We start from the raw sequence: 20,515 nt of genomic DNA on the forward strand, positions 1-20,515 counted from the left end.
TATAGGCTCCAGTCACAGCGTAGCCCCACTATTTTTTTATTATTATTTTCTCGCAGCCCCACAAAATAAAAGTCAGTTGTTATAGATGTGCGAACAAAAAATAAGAGATACATGGATAATAGGCGCAAAGGCGGCGCTGAAAAGGCCAGAATAATAAAAAATCTCTAGAAACTCAAGCGGCCAAATAGCCTACGGTCAGGGCTGTAGACACCATTGAGGTCTCCGAGGTCCGGAAATCGGTAATTTTTCTGAGTGTATAACATTGTGAAATAATTGCCTAATATTAATTCTAATTTGGTGCTGCAATGATTCGCATATCGCATAACATGATTCGCATAACAGCACTCAAACACCGCTCGTTTATGCAAGCGGGATTTATGCATAGGATTTATGTTCACAGTCAGAAGCGCGAGCCGCGGCCACGCCCGAATCCCAACGCGACGCTTAAAGCTACACTGTGTAACTTTTTTAGTTTATTCTTAGCTAAAAACACTTAGTTCTTTCAAAAATATATGCGCTCATTAATGTATATTTACTTCGTTCCAGTAATAAAGTATTCTCGTGAGTGTATAATATGCCATTGAAAATACATACGGGTGGGGGGTTCGAATGTCGGTCGCCATGTTGCCCCTCCATCTTGAAAGTACATTAGCCAAAGAGGGACATACCCGTTAATTCAAGCTTCGCCTTTCGCGTCTCCGCAATTCACTGATCTCTGCTCACGGAGAAAATGATATAATGTAAACTTTGCCTTACGCTAGTGATGTCGTACATTATACAGAATAACGATAGCACTGATAAAAGTTACTTTACTAAGATTAGCTTGCATTCGTCTGGGAACCTGATAGCTGATGTTAGCAATGAAATGGTCAAAAAATAACGAAAACATAAAACTATTATTAATTTTACATAGATGTCATAACCTATATGTTAACTGACAAATTAAATTACTGCAAATTATAATAGTTTTCTAAAGTAACCTCATCACTTGAAGGAATACTCATGGACGAGGTCGAACTGGAAGCCATGTTAATCTTGGACTACATTGGCCACCATAGGAGTTAAAACGAAATCAGAATTGAGAGGAACAGAAACTAATATTCACTGGATGGTCATATACCTTTTCACCGCTAGATGGGGGTAAAAATCACACAGTGTAGCTTTAAGATGCAAGTGGCTAAACTAGACAGCTGTTTTACGATAGAAGTTTTAAACGACCGACATAAATAATCAGTTTGCAAAGACTGTATCAATCAAAGCTCAGCTTCGGGAAGGGGAGATTTACAGGTAGCCTAAAGATAAAGAGACTGAGAGAAGAAGAATGAGAGAATGAGATGGAGATGAGAGAGGAGAGCAGGTAGAGGAATAGCCTATTGCATACTGTGCACAGAATGAGAATAACTTTATTACAATGGATTCCTATTTATCACAGACATAGCCTATGTTCGTTGACAATGACAGTGGAAAAATAATATGCCCCCGAACCCCTTAGCCAGATCACTTTTGGGACCTTTGTATTTATAAAACCCTGTGTATGGCTATTGTACTGAATAGAAATTTATATTTTTGAAAAATACAATGAATTACAAGGCTGTACAGAACAGTGCACTATTGCAGACTTATATACTGAGGGTTTAATTACATTATTTTAATATAGTCAGTCGGGAACTAAAGTGAGCCGGTCTAAAGCATGAAACTCCAGGGCTGAAAATCAGTCCCACGCCGGCCCCGTGCACACAACAATGAGATTGATGATGATTATTTTACTTTTTAATAAAAGTATATATTAAAATAAGTAATAATTGTTATTATTCTAATTGATCAAAAAGAAAAAAGCTGTCAAGCACTGGCAATTAAATGTTTTTTTTTATGAAGTCTCAGAAATCTTAAACTGTATTTGTCCTTTTCACTCAATACTCTAACAATTGCAGAAAATAGTCATGAATGTTTAAACTGACGTTTAGAGAAATACAATGATTGACAAATATGACATCCAGCCATATTTACATCTATAACTACTTCAGTTTAGTTTAGCGAGACACAACCAGTTAGATAGACAACCTTTCAGTCTCATCTCTAGCATAATTTTGTTTTGAACATCGACTTTTATGATGTTTCTTTCTGTACAGTTTGATCTTGTCAGATGATGCTCGAAGGAAGAAAGTTTTGAATGCAGCAAAAAGCGTTTGTCCTGCAATTCCTCTATACATTTATGTAAATACATTTATTTAATAACACCGTTAGTTGAGTTTTGTTTGTGGTGAGTGAAAATTAAAATACACTTTAGTGTATAATTCTCGTTTTCGCTCTGTGTTTTCAGGTAGGCTAGTCTACTAAAGAAAAACAAGCCAAGAAAAACGACACAAACTTGTCAGCCGAGCCAGCGAAAACAAAACATATGCATGGTAAGTGAATTTCAATCACTTTATACATTAGATTAGCGTTTAGTCTATGTAATCACATTTGATCAAATTAGTGTCGATATCGGCTAGTTTGAGTAAAAGGGAACGAAGATTCAGAATGATCATTAACAATGCGAACACTGTCAAATTAAGATACGGTTGATTAAAATCGTCTGAGCAAACATTAGTATGGTAAATGGTTTGCATTGTTTTGCTTGGAAACTAAATGTTTCTGTTCTGTTAAAGATGTAAATTCAGTAAACTCCAGTGAGACGCTCTAGCGCCAGACTGCAGTGCGAGGCTGCGCTCTAGCGGCGAGGCTGCGTACTGCACGCTTAAACACTGTTTCTTTCACTTGATACAGTGTCAAATATTAATAATTACTGTAATTTCATAATTAATAACTAATAATTAATAAAAATGAGGAACGCTTCACGAATTTGCGTGTCATCCTTGCGCAGGGGCCATGCTAATCTTCTCTGTATCGTTCCAATTTTAGTATATGTGCTGCCGAAGCAAGCACGAACTGAGAGGATCGAGGAGAAACATTTATAGCCCGGACCCCTAGGTACGTATATCAGTGGTGGTATGTGGATAAACCACTTATTCCACTCTCTCATGTCAAATGTGACTGTAAATCATGGTGGTATGAACCTGCAAACCTATAAAAACCATGACATTTTCAAATCAGCAGTTTAGTTTAGGTTTACCGTAGTTTAATCTGAGCTCTCTCTAGACCATATGCAAAGGAAGACTGTCTCTACTAGCTGTGATAGGACATCTCGGTGTGACGTAGAGACGCTCTTTGTCTCCTGTTACACGTCCTCCCCCACAGAATGCGTAGAACTTCGCCCGTCTGTGGGGGAGGCCGTTAAACACGAGACAAAGAGCTGTCCCACCCAGAGCCGTGTTTTTCAACGGCTCTGGTCCCACCGAGACGTCCTATTCTATCACAGCTAGTAGAGACAGGCTTCTTTTGCATGGAGTCTACAGCTCAGATTATATTATCACATTTACAGTCACATTTGTTAGAAGTGAGTAGAATAAGTGGTTTATCAACTTGCAACCACTAAACCACATCCCTGGGGGTTCTGACACGCTTCTTTTGCACATGGTCTACTGCTCAGATTTGATCAGTCAGATCACATTTGATATCCGCGCTTCTCGCACAATAGGCTCAGAGACCAGGAAACTCTTTTCAGAACAACTGTGGCACTGAAAACACTGTGAAATGTCTAAGAATCACAAAACTCAGAACGGCCACTAGAAAGATTTGATCTCACGTCAAGATCAACGGGGGTTATACTTATGTGCAACATACTTCCGTATTCAGGTCAAACCGGTTGCACCACTTCCGGTTCAGGTCTTTTGTATGTTTTTCTATTACTTTGAAGATGCCTTTAAAGGAGCTACCGATAACCGATGTCCATTGCATTTGCAGATTACATTCGGATATTAAAATGGAATAAAACGGCAAAACTAAAAAATAACTAGCTAGGTTAGCTTTACTTAAAAGTCCATAGATATCACGTCAGTTCATGCTGCTGTTGTTAACACTTTCTCAGACAAGCAGATTTTTCTCTGCGAAGCTTAATGTGGCCATGGGTTTTGTAAATAAATCCATCAGAGGGATGCCAGTGATGATGGTTAAATCAAAGGGGAGAAAGTTCATGTTATGTAGAATATGACTAAAAATTAACATTAGGGCCCTCCAATCCCGGTCTAAACTTATTTGAAAAAGTATTGGGCCCGGAGCAATATTTAGTCAGGGGAACCTGAGAGATACAATACAAATTGTTTCAAATTGTTTCAATTTGTTTCAAATTGTTTCAAGTTTCAAATTCTGCTGTAAAGCAGCTCTAACAAGCCAGTAGTGTCATTATACAGCTCAAGTGTGTTCTGTGTTGATTCGTTTTAATAACGGTAAAGATAATCAATTGTGCATACATTCTGTGTATACAATGTATTTGTGCACATACATGTACGTGTGTGTGCCGTGACAAACTCCTGTGTGCTCCACTGCACACTGAACATGCAAAAGACACAAGATAGTAGTGTTTTACATTTGATTTGTCATATCCATATGTAGTTTGGTGTGTATAACGGTTTGTGTGTAGAGTTACTATGCAAAAACACAATTTTTAGAAGAGTTAAAATAGTTTTGAATGAAGTGTTTGCTTTTGCATTAGTGTGTATCGTGTGTTGAGTTTTGAGAAAAGGAGCCATAATTTCAGAAATTGTGTATAAGCATTTTTTTTTAATAAAATAAAATAACCCTGTAAGTAACACTCAAAAGACACTCACTTGTCGCCATCTAGTGGTGAAATTGTTTTCCAAGTTTAGCCATCACAGGAATAAATTACGTTTTAAAGTATTTTAAAACAGGAAAAAGTTATTTTAAGTTGTAACAACATTTTACAATATTACTGTTTCACCGTATTTTTGATCAAATAAATGCATCCTTGGTATTAAATGCCAAAAAGGCAACAACAAAAAAGTAAAAAAGTCACTCACTGCACTGGTCAAAAAGACACTCAAAAGACATTCAATTGTCGCCATCTAGTGGCATAATTCAGTTTTCCCACTGTCTTAAAAATAACTCACCCTGAGAAATATTCAGTTAATTTTTATAATTTACCCCTTAGTGGCCATATACCGATTCTGGTGTTAAATGAATAATGAATTTGCAAAGACCTTTAAACCGTTTTCAACATCTAGCACTAGCCAACATTTAACTAAGACCATTCGCATTATTTGAGGTACGATCAGTCGGCGCTCTTTTTTGTGTGATACTTTTAAATATTTTTTAAAAGCTTTATTCACTGCCAGTTTTCACTGGCAATTGTTCACTGGAATTATATTGACGAACGCGAGCGAAAAATCTCCTTTTGTTATTGATTGGAGAAACGAAGCTTTTCAAAGCTTCTCTTTGACCAATTGGTTCGCAAAGTGATTCACTGTTTCGAAGCGTTAAAAACACCACACGCTGGTGTCTAACTATTGATGGTGTCTGTTAAGAGACTACTAACTTTTAATTATACTAATGTCTAATTAAAACGTCTACAAAAAAATGTATAAAACTGATCAGAGATCAGGTAAACGTAAACCCCATAGACACTTGTTCGATGGTACGCCGCTGGGGGGCGATGATCAGCATGATTCATGGGTTCACATCGCCCCCCAGCGGTGAACATTGAAATTTCGAAAGTTTCGAAACAGTTATGACGAAACAAAGCATCGTTTACTGAAATCGCGTGACTTGGGTATTTGATACACGCTCCGAACCACTCGACAATCACTACCTTTTGTGGTCAGAAAAGAGTCACACGGACCTCACACGGCATAGAAGTTGGCTACTACATCACATACATTCGATCGCTTTAAGAACATCAGGATAGTAAACTTTTGAACACTAGGGGGAGCTTTACCACGTGTCCTAACCTAACCTATATATATATATATATATATATATATATATATATATATATATATATATATATATATATATATATATATATTTATCAGTGGCGAACTGTCAAAATGTGTGATTAATTTATATATATATATATATATATTTTTTGTTTTTTTGTTTTTTGTTGTTGTATTTTTAGCACTATTCATTTTTAGCACTATTAATAAGTTAACCCTTGCTTACCCGAATTCTTATATACGTTGCCTTTCACGGCTGATAAAAAATAAAGATGGCTGATTATTAGTGTTTATTGGATAAAAATAATAATAATAATCTTAAGAACCCTCCCAGTTCATATATATATATATTATATATATATATATATATATATATATATATATATATATATATATATATATATACATACATACATACACGTATGTATTATTACATTTGTACGGATTTGTTGTACTTATACAGATTTTAATTAAAAACATGGTTAAGGGTCCCACAGATAAAGGCAAATCATAGAAGAGACCAGGGAAAATCACAAACCACTAGGAGACTGTTGTATAACCACACAGTTTAGAGGCTTTCATTTAGTAATTAATAAAACAATAAAAAAAAAAAAAAAACGTTTCAAATAATAAATTACAAACAGTAGGATTTTTTTATTGCCATCCTTCATCTTCTTTGTCAAAGGAGGTGAAGTTTCTTTAATTTGTATTCAGTTTTCAACCAAAGGTATTCCTCTTTAAAAGTTGTCAGTAGAGCACGTCTATCTGCCTCATCATTACCACATTCCTTCTCATTTTCTGAGGGAAGATGAAAGCTTACTAAAAACATTAATTCTAAAACCTTTACATTCAAAGACAAAGCCAAGACAAATAGCAGAAGATATTCTTGGTGGCTTCCACAGTCCTGTTATAGAAATACTTTAGTAGTTAATTGTAATATTTTTTGTAAAGAGGAAATCAACTATTCAGGTTACAAGTTGTGGAAACAAAAATATATGGTATAATATAAAAACTTTTTTAATGCACTTCTCTTTGCACAAAGCAAACACGAATATTAGACACAGAGAATAACATAAGAGATGCACATTTACATTTACATTTATTAATTTAGCAGACGCTTTTATCCAAAGCGACATACAAATGAGAACAATAGAAGCAATTAAAGCAGTAGGACAACAGTATGTAAGTGCTATGACCCTTCGCAGTTCAATCCAACGTAGTTTTTTTAAATTAATCTTTTTAGAATAGAGGAGAAAGTCTTAGTATTACTTGATCAAGTGCTGCCGAAAAAGATAAGTCTTTAGCAATTTCTTAAAAATGGCTACGGACTCAGCAGCTCTGGTTGAGATCATTCCACCAGCAGGGAACAGTCATGGTGAAGGTCAGAGAAAGCGATTTTTTTGCCTCTTTGAGATGGCACCACAAGCGCAAGTTTCTGGTTGGCACATAAGTCTGAAGTAATGAGTTAAGGTACATGGGAGCAGTGCCTGTGGTTGTTCTGTAGGCAACCGTCAGTGACTTGAATTTGATGCGAGCAGCAACCGGCAACCAGTGCAATTTTGTGAGGAGAGGAGTGACGTGTGCTCTCTTCGGCTCGTTGAAGACCACTCTAGCTGCAGCATTCTGGATCAGTTGCAGAGGTTTGACAGTGCAAGCTGGGAGACCGGCCAGGAGAGCATTACAATAGTCCAGTCTGGACAAGCGCCTGAACAAGGAGTTGTGTAGCATGCTCTGATAGGAAAGGCCTGATCCTTCTGATGTTGTACAAGGGAAATCTGCATGACTGGGCAGTGCTAGCAATGTGGTCTGTGAAGATCAGTTGGTTATCAATTACAACTCCAAGGTTCCTGGTTGATCTTGATGGTGTAATGGATGACGAGCCTAGTTGAATGGTGAAGTTGTGATGAAGTGCTGTTCTTTTTAGTTAGAAATAGCTTAAATAGTTTCATTCTGATATTGTTGTGGCTGGTCTGACTGTACTTCTGGATCGCAGCGCTGAAGCAGAAAAGGCGTAAAGAAAAGGGTTGACGCAACTGTTTATAAAGAAAAGAGCCCCAGTTATATTGTGGTTAGCATTTGAATACCATGACACTACCATTAAAACAACGTTGTTGATCGTACAGGGGATGCCGAATATGAAGAAGGCCACTACGATTCTGACGGCCAGTTTTGTCAGCCTGTGGCTGTTGAAGGAAGCTGAGTGACGTATCCGTTGGTGAAGTCGAAGGTAGAAGCCCAACAGGCTGAAGAGAGGCACAATAAACATCATTAGAGTCTCGACAAATAAGACAACTATTTTTTCTTGAGTATTGCTATAATCCGGATAACACTGTAGACACCCGTCATTCCTCTGCTTGACGCTTCGGAAATAAAGAGCGTAAGAAGCCAAAGCTCCACTTGATGTCCATATCCCAAAAATCAGCCCGTTTTGACCCTTCCGTCCAAGCTTCGCCCATCGCTGAGGATACAGCACCTGCAGGTACCTTTGCACACTCAATAAGGTGACTGAATGCACACTACAGTAGAGGCTCCAGTACACTAGATAGGAAATGAACTTGCATAGAGCTCTGCCAAAAATCCAGCCGTTCAGAAGGGCATAGATCCACACAGGCAGAGAGATCAGACTCAGTAGATCAGAGACAGCCAGACTCAGCATCAGTTTCGGGGTGAAGCTGTCCTCCTTTAAATGTTGGGCGAGCATGACCATCACCGCTAGATTACCTGGTACACCCAGCGCACAGCACACTCCCAGAACAGTGCTGGACATAAGTGTTTCCACTGAGGTACAGGCAAACAGAGAGCCATTCGAAATGTTCTGGTACTCCATGTTCGCCTGGAAATTGCTGATGTGAATATAAAATTTGAGGTCTGCCCAGCCTTAGGTTAGGATGCAGTTTCAGGAAGTGAACCCTGATCACAATTGTGGTCTTGTGGAGAGACATTAATATTCTGAATGTGGACAAACGGGCATGCAAATGTATGGAAAACAAAAGTGCAGTTATATACCAAGGGCAATATATCAAGGGCAGAACATATACTCTGCAGAAAACTTTCAGATGCAATATATCTTGGCTTGTCAACTTAACAACCTTCTTATTGAGCAAACACAATTGATTGATATGCACGTCAATAACCATTTGAAGGGTGATCTGTTTGTTGATATTATCATAATGATTGCTCTCAAGTGATTGGCCGGTGAGAAGCACAGGGTAAGGCAGAGGAGGAGTGGAACAGATATAAAGACATGTGATGAAAGAGGACAGACAAGAAGTAAACAGATGAGCCGCGTTTCCACCGCAGGAACTTTCCCCAGGAACTAGGACTTTAAGGTGATACTCGCTGTGTTTACACCGCAGGAACCAGGGTCTAAATTAAGTTCTGGGTAAATATTTCCCCCTCCGAAAGTCCCTGCTGGCGAGGTAGTGCTTTTTCAAAGTTCAGGAACTTTTAGGGGTGGGACTTGGGCGCTGAACATGCTGATTAATTGAGTTCATGCCGCATTTTGATTGGTTGACTCCACGCAGCATTTTATTTCAACCACCATTTCCCAATTCGCATACTATCCGTCCTAAATAGTATTCGAAAGTAGAATTAGTACGTCACAAATCGTAGTATGTTGAAATTAGTGTTCCAACGATACCCGGATGGTCTACTATTTCCGGTCAGAATCCGAAGTGCAGATCGATGCGCACTCTAACGGCTAATATTGCCCACAACCCCTGGAGGAAAATGGGAGGGTGGGGAAAGATCCATTGAGAAAACTCAATTTAGCTTCTCATTTTCACTTTAATCCGCCCTCTTTGCCACCTGTACATCAGAAGAGGGCCCAGTGTTGGATAAACACGCTAGACCCAAGCGTGTCAGCTGTTTTTAGATTTATGTAAATTACGAAGTACAAAGAACCACAAGACTGAGACATTTACTTCCACATTTGAATAAATGTGCTAGATATATTCAAATAGGAGCTTTAAAAACAAGAAGTACAGTACAATATATACAGTACATCCTTTCTGTGGGGATGAACTGAATGTTTGTTTGCTTTTGGCAGGTGCTTTATTTGGGTCTATATTTACAAGAAGGCGTAGAACATCAGACTGAACACTGAACATTAAAAACAAAAACATTTATTCAGTTTCTAAAACAATTACATCCATAGTGTAAATTAAGTTGCTCCTGATGTAAATTAAGCATAACAAGTCTCGATGGTAAAAAAAGAAGTCATGTACCTGATTGATCTTGACATACCGCTGTCAAAATGGTGCTGGGATAAAGATGTTTGGACACTGAAAAGAAAAATAGTATTAAAAAATGTAAACAAAACCAAATAAAATACATTTCCAAGATGTTATTTTACTCAAATTTATAATACTGATTTTCACACTATAAATGGGTATTTACATGAAAATATAAATCTACCTTTATAGAAAGGGGTCCTTCACAAGGGGATCATCTTATTTGGGGGTCCTAAGCATCATAAAGTCTCTGTTCTAAACAATTAAAATTAAATTAACAAAATTCTGGCAATCCAAATTTTCACTGTTAAACTGTAGGGGGCGCTATTATGCATTTTCTGAAAGAGTGCAGAATCTCCGGATCAAAACAGCCGAAGAAGAAGCAGAAACAACCAACAAGTGATGTAAACATAACGTTATTATCAGAAATTAAACCGCATATAAATCAAAACTGCCAAACGTTACCGAATGAAATGTCGACACAGGAAGAGATACAGGATTGTGAAGCTTCGTGGGGTGTTGATGGACACGATCTACTAATAATGGGCGATTTCGAAACACTGCTTCATTAAGCTTCAAAACCTTTACGAATATTTTGTTTCGAATCAGTGGTTCGAAACGCTTGTCAAACTGTCGAAGTCAATTGATTTCAGTAAACGAGGCTTCTGCTGCGTCGCAATTCGTCTACTTTTCAGTGACTTGGCAGTATAAGTGACTGTCTCTTCAGTGAGCAAGTCAGTGAATCATTCACTCAACCGAATTAATTCTGGAATGAACCATCACTACTTTGTGTTGCTCGTTTTTTGGGAACTATTTTTGTCGCAATATTGTATCCAAAATGTAAATTACTTATTTACTTTTTATTTTATTTACTTTATATATTAGTGGTGTGTTTTTAATGTTTAATATATATATACCGGTATGTTGATATTTTTAGTTAACGGATTAAATAATTAAAGGATTAAAAGGTCTTTAAAGAAATAAAGAAAAATAAATAAGAACTAAAAGTTCCAGGTCTATAGTTTATGAAGTAGGCCTAGTCAATTTAAACTATTAGCAAATAACATGTTTTGCACCCATTCACCGTAAATGATATATGTCTAATATGTAAAAAACGTGTTGGGGGACAATTTGGCAATTTCTAACTAATGCTGTGGTATATATATATATCAAATTATAATACTGGAGGAACTGAAAGATCAGTCTGGGCTATTCTGTGAGAAAACAAAGGGCCTTTCTGTAAATTAACATTTGAACTCTCTCTTTCAAAATTAGCATCCCCATCCGAGATGCAATCACACTGAGTCAATCACCTCAGTATTGTCTTATTTTACATTTCTTTCCCTTCACCCCCTCTTTCCCTGATCTCTTCTCTCAAATGCTGAGAACCCTGGAAATTCACCCACAAATCTATATGGAGAACACACACACACACACACACACACACACACACACACACACACACACACACACACACACACACACACACACACACACACACACACACACACACACACACACACACACATTGAAACAGTAAGTATTTTAACATGAACGGATTGGGGTGCAGTAGGTTATAACAACAGCACTCTTTGATCCTAGCATTGATTCACACAGTTCAGGGTTAAATGATAGATTTCAGAGCATTGAGCAACTATATTTTGTAACAGATAAATGTGGGGAAATTATATTAAAGTACGTTGATCTGTTGAGAGAACAGTTCATAAGCTCTGTCCACAGTCTTTCAATGGTAAAATAGTAAACAGAAAGACATACAAATTGCCTGCATATAGTTCCATTCAGTGAACACTTAACTAAGGCTAGTTAAAATAATGATTCACTGGTTTACTCAGACCTCTCCCTTATAATTGTAACATAAGAAGACAGAACCAGAGGGAAGCACTAGTGCTGAACAGGCGTGGAAATGGTTGATGCTAAAAGCTTTGCTGTTTCTGACTGCAGAGGAGGACATTTGTCTTCATCCAGCACTGGGACACTGAAGACAATAGGTCATCTGCATTTTAAAGGAAGAAGTAAACTGCAAATGCTGTTGCATAAAGAAAATCTTAACTGGTCCTAAACAGGTAAGACCTTCAGAGCATTCTTATTTCATCGTTTTTTCTTCTTCAATTTTTAATATGAATATGAACTGATATATGTCAATTAACTTCATGTAACCAGTGTTGGGGGTAGTAATGCGATTACCTAATCAGATTACTTGTTTAAAGTAACGGCTAAAGTAACATTACTTTTAAATTTACAACAAAATATTGGATTTTCAAGTAAGTAATTCAAGTTAATTTGATTTCCCATTTATTGGCTGACACCTCTCTTGCCCCATGTTGTGAGAAATTGGGAGTAAGGCAGAGGCGTTGTGTGCGCAGGATCGCCTTTTGATGTGAAAAGAGAAATAATCGTTTTGCTTTTGGTGTGAATGGGACTTTACATTTGCAAAAAACTTTACATTTTGTTATTAAAAAAACAAACAAGCAAGCCCAGCCCAGGTGAGAAACAGTAATGCAAAAGTAATGTATCAAATTACTTTCCATTAAAAGTAATGCAATTAGTAAAAGTAAAAGTTTTTTAAAAACACTTTTAAAAGTAACTTTCCCCAACACTGGTTGTAACCATCATTTATTTTTTTTATTTTTTTATTATTATATTAGATCAGCCTAAATTTGAAATTCAAACCTAAAATAAGATGTACTTGCCATTAGTGTGTAAGCACTGCAATTATTGCTGTTTACAAAAGCTTACATAACAGAATCTTTTGTACTTTTGTTGTTTTATGCTCTACAAAACATTAAAACAGTATGTACATGTTCATGTCTCAGTTATGAAGGAAATAATCTCCACAGTTTCCACCCTCAGCCCATGTTTATGAGCTCTAAGCTGAGCTCCAGACAGATGCCATGACACTATCATTTCTGTATGCTTTATATGTCTCACTCCACCCTTGGACCTTCACTTTTCTTTCCCATCAGGCAAAATCTGAGAGTCCTGAGAACGAGTGGGCTACTCCCCTCTGTTCTACAGATGTGTCTGGGGCAAGAACATCTGTTAGCTCTACAGCACCGTCAAAGTAAGTCCATCTACACTTATTGTTAAATGTGATCACTGGGAGCATGCAGTGTAAGTTGTTAAATGCACTTGACAGTGTATATGCCATGTCAATGAATAATTAATAGTTAAACGATGCATTGATTGAAGTATGCGCAGATGAATTTGGGGTTGCAGCTTGAAACCACCATAAAACTATGAAGTCATTCTTATACTATTATACAATGTCAGAATTTTTATTTGCTAAAAAAATGCAAACTAATCAAAACAGGAGTAATACTTTCTAGTCCCTGGCCACATTTTAGAGCAGCTGGAGGCGAGATAAACAAGATTGAGCAATCCCTAAATACAATGAATTGCAGTAGTCCTGTCTTGTTGAAAAAAAATGCATGAATAACGGTTTCCAGATCCCTGAAAAAAACAAAACAAAAAAAAAACTTTTTCCACTTTAGAAATCATTTTGTGCAATGGAAAAGTTCAATGGATGTTAAAGGTTCTTCATAAAAACCGTAGATGCCAATAAAGAACATTTTATTTGTAAGAGTGTAAGATAATACTGTGAGCCTTTTAACGGGTAAATAAGGAACAAAGATGTCAACATAGTAAAGAGACAAGATGTTGGACCACTAAAGGTATAATTTTTTTTTAAGAGTGAATTGTACTTGGGTTTTAGGACTTTGACATTTAAATGTCTTGTGTTGTCTTATGTCAACCACTTTGTTTATGTTTCTTCCTCCTGACATGACAAGACAGAGCATCAATGTTCTTGATGAGCAGTCAGCATTTTCTGATTTCTCTGCACTTTTTAAATAAATATAAAAAAAAGATTTTCAACAAATGCTATACGTCACATTACTGATATAAATTGCATATTAAATTGGTTTTGTAAAGAGGGTTCCAAAGAATCAAGCCTCAAGTCTCTCTCTCTCTCTCTCTCTCTCTCTCTCTCTCTCTCTCTCTCTCTCTCTCTCTCTCTCTCTCTCTCTCTCTCTCTCTCTCTCTCTCTCTCTCTCTCTCTCTCTCATTAAAACCATCGTATATTCATTTGAATTATGTATGTATAGGAAAACTCTACTGAAGCTCTCAGACAGCTGCATCCCAATGGCTGGTAAGGAAATGAAGAACAGGGGTGGTAAATGTCTGAAGGAAGTTCATACAGTTACTGAGGCTTTAAAGAACCTCTACCGGCAAAAATTATTCCCTCTGGAGAAGTGTTATGGTTTCTCCGATTTCCACTCATCAAGCCTTGAAGATGCAGACTTCGACAACAAGCCCATGATACTAGTGGTGGGTCAGTGCTCTACAGGCAAGACCACTTTTATCAGGTGAATAATAATTGCATCTTTCTTCAGAACAATATGCATAGTTAGGTGCTACAACAACAAAAAAACATTACATGTGAATTATTAAAAGTATAAAACCATGTTTAAGATATATTTCACATCTTGTAAATAATATGTAAGGTCTTGAAGAAATGCATCTTTTACCACTGTTATACTAATATTATAATATATTATCCATTAAACAGGCAAGAGTGGAAAATGATTAGAAAAAAAAGATTTGATATAATCTGAACTACATCTCAGGGGATACACACATTTCATAATGTGCTAAATATCAGCATGACTTGTTTTTCAGCATCATAAGACAATGTTCATAATCTCTTTTATTTTTTTATTGAGGAAAGGATTAATATGTAATTACCAGTACTTTCCACAAAGTCAGAATGTCCTGCACCATTTGCAGCAGTGTTGATTTTAGGTCAGGCGTACTAAACAATCCCAGAGAACTTGAACAAAGCCATGTGACCCACATTCTTAAAACGCCCAATTATGATAAATGAAAAAAGTACTGGATGAGAAACTCTTTCTCACGCCTCCTAGAAGAGACTGAAGAGTTGTAGTGCACATTGCCTGTTTAAGGGATTTTAAGGTCACACTTTAGATTAGGGCCCGATTCTTACAATTAACTACTTTTGCCTCAATAAACTCCTAATTACTGCTTTTAATAGGTAGTAAGTTAGTTGTTAAGTTTAGGTATTGGGTAAGATTAAAGGATGTAGAATATGGTCACGCAGAATAAGGCATTAATATGTGCTTTATACATTTAATAAACAGCCAATATCCTACTATGCATGCTGATAAGCAGCTAGTTAATAGTGAGTATTGGACCCTAAACTAAAGTGTTAGCAATTATATTATATTATTATTGTCTAGTTTAAACAGTATGCTCTTATGTGTGGCAGATATCTTCTTGAACAAGAGTATCCAGGGAGCAGAGTAGGCCCAGAACCAACAACCAACAGCTTCACTGCTATAATGCATGGTGAGATTGAGGGAATTATTCATGGAAATGCTTTAACTGTGGATCCCAACAAGCCTTTCCGCAAACTCAGCCCATTTGGAACAACTTTCCTCAATCGGTAAGTGAGACAGAAGCAATGATGCAATAAAAAGAAATAATAATCACAGTGGGAAAACTCTGTTGAACTTGGACTGAAAGAGTCAAAATCACTCCACCAGCAGAGATTACTCTTGTGAAAGGGTGGACATAGCCTGGAGAGGGAAACATTAATGCATCATTATTTGGCTTAAGATGAGGAAGCATCTGTGGATGTTTTTCCCATGTTCTGTCAATTTGAAAGATACTGAACTAGCATAAGACAGCTGGAATGAAGTAATGTTCATCTGCTGTTCCTCAGATTCCAGTGTGTACATCTTCCCAACCGAGTCCTAGAGAGTATCAGCATCATTGACACACCAGGGATCCTGTCTGTGGCCAAACGCAAAATGAGTAGAGGTACGAAGTGTCGTAAACAGTGCTGTACGCAACCAATGAAGGGATAAAACGACTTGCACGCAAATCATAATATTCAACCAAGGCCTGCCTTTATACTCCACTTACAAGTAGAGAAGTGGAGTTTAATTTCTTTTCACTGAAGATTGCAATGCTCTTTGGTGCACATTATGCGACAACATAGGGTGAATTATTAGAGGGCTGTTTTGTGCCCTTGAAGGGCACTTCGGGAAGGGGACGCTGTTCCAAATGGAATTAAACAACTCTCTTTACTGAGGGCCCTTCTATAAGTCTGTGAAGGGTGCATGTGATGATCACTTTTAAGGAAGTAATTTGATCCTTTATGGTCATGTGACTGAGGGTAATATATATATATATATATATAGGTAAAAGTAAGCAGGATCCAAAGAAGAGACAGCAAGTTTAACAAGTTGAGGGAATCACACACAAACACACACACACTGGATTTTGTTGGGTTTCCATGTTTTATAGGGGACATTCCATAGACGTAATGATTATAATACTGTACCAACGGTATATTCTGTCTCCATACACAAACCCAACCCCTAAACCTAACCAAAACTGATTTTTTATTTGTTGCTTTTTTAGATTTAAAAAAATATATATTTCTGTATGATTTATAAGCTTGTTTCCTCATGGGGACAAAGAAAAGGTAAAAATGTACTGGTATTACTATACTTGTGGGGACATTTGGTCCCGATAACGTTGGAAATACCACACACACACACACACGCAAGTGCCCTTCTCCCTCTAAAGTCCTCACTTCAAGGGCTTTCAGAGTGACTATAGGGTTGGCTCCCTCGAGATTCACTTTCCTGCAGAGTTTAGCTTTAACCCTGATCAAACACACCTATAGCTTTCTAGTAAGACCTGAAGACCTTGATTCATTTGTTCAGGTATGTTCGATTACAGTTTGGACATTGAGAGCCAGAGTAGGGCATAGGGACTCTCACATCCAACTGAAATTTGCTCATAGTTTATATCTGATCCAACACCTGTGCATTACCTCAACGTCTCTTTCTACTTCAGGGTATGACTTTCCGGCAGTTATCCGCTGGTTTGCAGAGCACGTTGACCGCATCATCCTCTTGTGTGATGCACACAAACTAGAGATCTCTGATGAGTTCTCACGCACTATAATGGCATTGCGAGGCAATGAGGACAAGCTCAGAGTGGTGCTCAACAAGGCCGACATGGTGGACTCCCAGGAGCTGATGCGAGTCTACGGCGCCCTCATGTGGTCCCTCGGGAAGGTGTTCTGCACTCCAGAGGTTCTGAGAGTCTACATCGGCTCCTTCTGGTCCTCTCCAATGCGTATGACAGACAATCGGAAACTGTTTGAGCAAGAGGAGGAAGACCTTTTTGCAGACATTCGGAACCTGCCACAAAATTCTGCACTGAGGAAACTCAATGATCTGGTGAAACGAGCACGGCTTGTGAGGGTGAGGAACTTTGTGCTTTCCACAACTGATTTGGTTCCATAAAATATCAATTGAACTTCAGTAACTGTTAATCCAAGTCCGTTAGCTTTGAGGTCATCTATGTTAGAGGATTGAGAAGAGTTGCCAAAATTGTCATTGAGCAGATACACAGGCTTATGCATTCTTATACTCTTTTTATACTCTGATTGTGTTACATCAACATACAACATATTTTGACTAGCTGTGATGTAAACCCTTTCTTAATAAGACAGACCTTTCAACATGTAGCATCTGAACTTCCTGTTTTATTTGGAAATACAGCAACACTGGGGCGGGGGACTCTTGTTCATCTTCGATACACAAATGAAGATTTTAATGAAACTTGATATTTGATGTGTGTTGATCAATGTATCAGTATATGCAAATAAAGGTCTAAATGAAATGATCATTGTCAATCATATAAAGTGATTGGGAAAGTTTGGGTGAAATGCTTTTTCAATGGAGGGACAGAAATCTCTCTCAGTTTTCATTAAGAACATCTTCATTTTTTTATTTAAAGATGAACGAAAGTATTTTGGGTTTGGAACTATGAGGGTGAGTGATTGATGACAGAATAAACATTTTTGGGATAAACTATCCATGTAATTATTAATTACGCTTCATCTCTACTACATCATATGTGACACACAGCTGCTTTTGCTTGAGATTGCAGGAGCGATTGTCTTGAAGATGAGAATACATGGAATTTGTGAAAGGTGTCTTTTTTGACTAATGATTTAGTTGCTGTGATTGAAATACATTCAATCAGTTGATGTAGTCCAACTAAAACATTGATGTGGCTTCTCTTTCCTTTCTTCACCCACAGGCCCATGCTTATATCATTGGCTCTCTAAAAGAAGAGATGCCTTCCGTTTTCTGCAGAGGAAAAAAGAAGAGAGATCTAATCTATGATCTTCCCATCATCTACTCAAGAATACAACAGAGGCATCAGATTCCACGAGGAGATTTTCCAGATTGCGCCAAGATGCAGGTGTATAACGGTTCAAATACTTTATAATCAAGCATGCCCATTATGACATTTATTTTCTGCTGCTTCTATAAGCATGATAATTAAAAGTAAGTTACACTACAGTATATGATATCTGTCTGACAAGCAGTTTCACTTCCACATCATCACACAGGAGCAACTCATGAGTCACGACTTCAAGTTTAAAGGCCTCAAGCCTAAGCTCTTAGCTGGGTTGGACGAGCTCTTAAACACTGACATTGCCAAGCTGATGCCGCTTCTACGCCAAGAAGAAGAAAAGGCAGCTGACCAGCTTTTGGTGCAAGGAGGACCTTTTCTAGGGTCTCACATTGGCCCTTTTATTGTGGGGAACCCATTTCATCACTCTGGATTCAATGGAGAAAGTGATCATGTGTCAGATGAAGAATGGGTGGTAACAAAAGATAAACCAGAGTACGATGAGATCTTTTACAACCTCTCGCCTCACGAGGGCAAGCTGAGTGGGACTAAAGTGAAGAACTGGATGATGAGCACTCATCTGCCCAACTCAGTTCTGGGACGAATCTGGAAGCTGGCAGATGTGGACTGTGATGGCATGTTAGACGATGAGGAGTTTGCTTTGGCCGGCCATCTCATTGAGGTGAAGTTGGAGGGCTTTGGTCTCCCTCATGAACTACCTGCACATCTAGTGCCGCCCTCCAAAAGACCACGCAAGATCTCTGCCACAGAGAATAGAGACAATGAATAGTCTGCAGACCTTTTTAAGTACCTATTATGCTTTTTAACATTTTTAACTTTCTTTCATGTGTAATATTGCTATTTGAGCGTGAAAATGGTCTGCAAAGTTACAAAGCACAACATCACTCCGAAGGGAGTTATTCTCTATATCGGTGCGCGCTGTTTCTGAACTCCCTGAAACGCCTCGATTGTAGTCTTTGAGTTTTTTTTTCTGGGAATGAACATGTCATAATATTCCTTATTTAAATAATTCCGGTCCAAGTCATGTAAAATAAAAAAACTGGTCCAGCCAACCAATCAGATTGCATTTTGGAAGGAGGGGCTTTATAGAGACAGGAACTAAACAGACTGGCAGCAACAGTGTCAAATATATCAAAACGTGTTTTTTGAGCATTCAAGCATGAAAACCTATTCTAACCAAATCAAGACTGTAAAAGGGCATAGTATGGCCTCTAATGCTCATGATGATAGGGTTTATTCAACATGCAAGTCATGAATAATACCGTACTAATGTATTCACTCATATAATGCCTAAAATCACTAATAGTTTGCAACGGTTGGACGAATAAATCCTCCATATAATCTCAGTTAAGACGAGTTGTTTTGATGGTTCAGATTGCCCAAGGGTTGGGAACAGCTTGCTCTGTCTTGGCTGGTTGCAGAAACGCCCTCGAGACTGTTGCTGAGGAACAGACATGTCATAACTTAAAGGGATAGTTCACTTTAAAATTAAAATTCTGTCATCATTTACTCACCCTCAAGTTGTTTCAAACCTGTATTAATTTATTTCTTCTGCTGAACACAAAGAAAGATATTTTGAAGAATGTCAGTAACCAAACAGTAGTCTGTACCCATTGACTTCCATAGTAGGAAAAAAATAATACTATGGAAGTCAATGGGTACAGACTACTGTTTGGTTACTGACATTCTTCAAAATATCTTTCTTTGTGTTCAGCAGAATAAATAAATGAATACAGGTTTGAAACAACTTGAGGGTGAGTAAATGATGACAGAATTTAAATTTTAAAGTGAACTATCCCTTTAAGTGTTGTAGAGCCTGAAGTGCCCTATTACATCTCAAATTATAGTTGTCAAGTAAGATTTATTTAAAAAAAAACTACAACAACAACAACTGTTGGTCAATAAGTAATTGCAGCAGTCTTGCTATCTTTTTGAGTGTTTGTTTGGACTATTAATTGTAGCACAATGTTTTATTTTATGATTTTGTGCACATTGTGGAATATTACTTGGCAGCTGTATAAAAAGGCTGGATATTATTTTATAGAATAATGACGATTGTCACGATGTACAACTTAACACCTGTTCAGGAAACCTACTGTATACAATCATATCAATATGTCCATTTATTGCACAATAAATTGTAAAGGCCAAATGCATACAGCCACTATG

At 37.6% G+C, this 20,515-nt stretch overlaps 2 protein-coding genes across 5 annotated transcripts; one reads left to right on the forward strand and one right to left on the reverse strand.

The window, feature by feature from the left end:
• Positions 1-2,326: 2,326 nt before the first annotated feature.
• Positions 2,327-20,502, forward strand: ehd2a (EH-domain containing 2a). Of its 4 annotated transcripts, none has more exons than XM_079607275.1 (9): positions 2,327-2,405; positions 12,026-12,147; positions 13,048-13,145; positions 14,188-14,448; positions 15,369-15,545; positions 15,825-15,922; positions 16,970-17,382; positions 18,227-18,391; positions 18,543-20,502. In XM_079607275.1, the coding sequence occupies exons 4-9, from the start codon at positions 14,225-14,227 to the stop codon at positions 19,113-19,115; spliced, it is 1,650 nt and encodes a 549-aa protein (XP_079463401.1). In that variant the 5' UTR covers positions 2,327-2,405; positions 12,026-12,147; positions 13,048-13,145; positions 14,188-14,224; the 3' UTR covers positions 19,116-20,502. The 4 variants fall into 4 exon arrangements, with proteins under 4 accessions (XP_079463401.1, XP_079463403.1, XP_079463402.1 ...); XM_079607277.1 differs by lacking the exon at positions 2,327-2,405 and adding an exon at positions 8,296-8,310; XM_079607276.1 differs by lacking the exon at positions 2,327-2,405 and adding an exon at positions 10,415-10,467.
• LOC306995560 (atypical chemokine receptor 2-like) lies at positions 7,274-8,739 on the reverse strand. The gene has a single exon (XM_079607279.1). It carries the CDS (start codon positions 8,656-8,658, stop codon positions 7,777-7,779), a length of 882 nt encoding a protein of 293 aa, XP_079463405.1. The 5' UTR covers positions 8,659-8,739; the 3' UTR covers positions 7,274-7,776.
• Positions 20,503-20,515: the final 13 nt, after the last annotated feature.

This window comes from Phoxinus phoxinus, assembly GCF_949152265.1.
Source record: "Phoxinus phoxinus genome assembly, chromosome: 3".
In the NCBI taxonomy this organism is placed as follows: Eukaryota; Metazoa; Chordata; class Actinopteri; order Cypriniformes; family Leuciscidae; genus Phoxinus; species Phoxinus phoxinus.

Coding starts and splice junctions, on each gene's coding strand:
- LOC306995560 (XM_079607279.1), bottom strand. CDS start 8,658: ATGGAGTACCAGAACATTTCGAATGGCTCTCTGTTTGCCTGTACCTCA.
- ehd2a (XM_079607275.1), top strand. CDS start 14,225: ATGGCTGGTAAGGAAATGAAGAACAGGGGTGGTAAATGTCTGAAGGAA. Junction 15,923..16,969: donor CAAACGCAAAATGAGTAGAG/GTACGAAGTGTC, acceptor TTTCTACTTCAG/GGTATGACTTTCCGGCAGTT. Junction 18,392..18,542: donor CAGATTGCGCCAAGATGCAG/GTGTATAACGGT, acceptor ATCATCACACAG/GAGCAACTCATGAGTCACGA.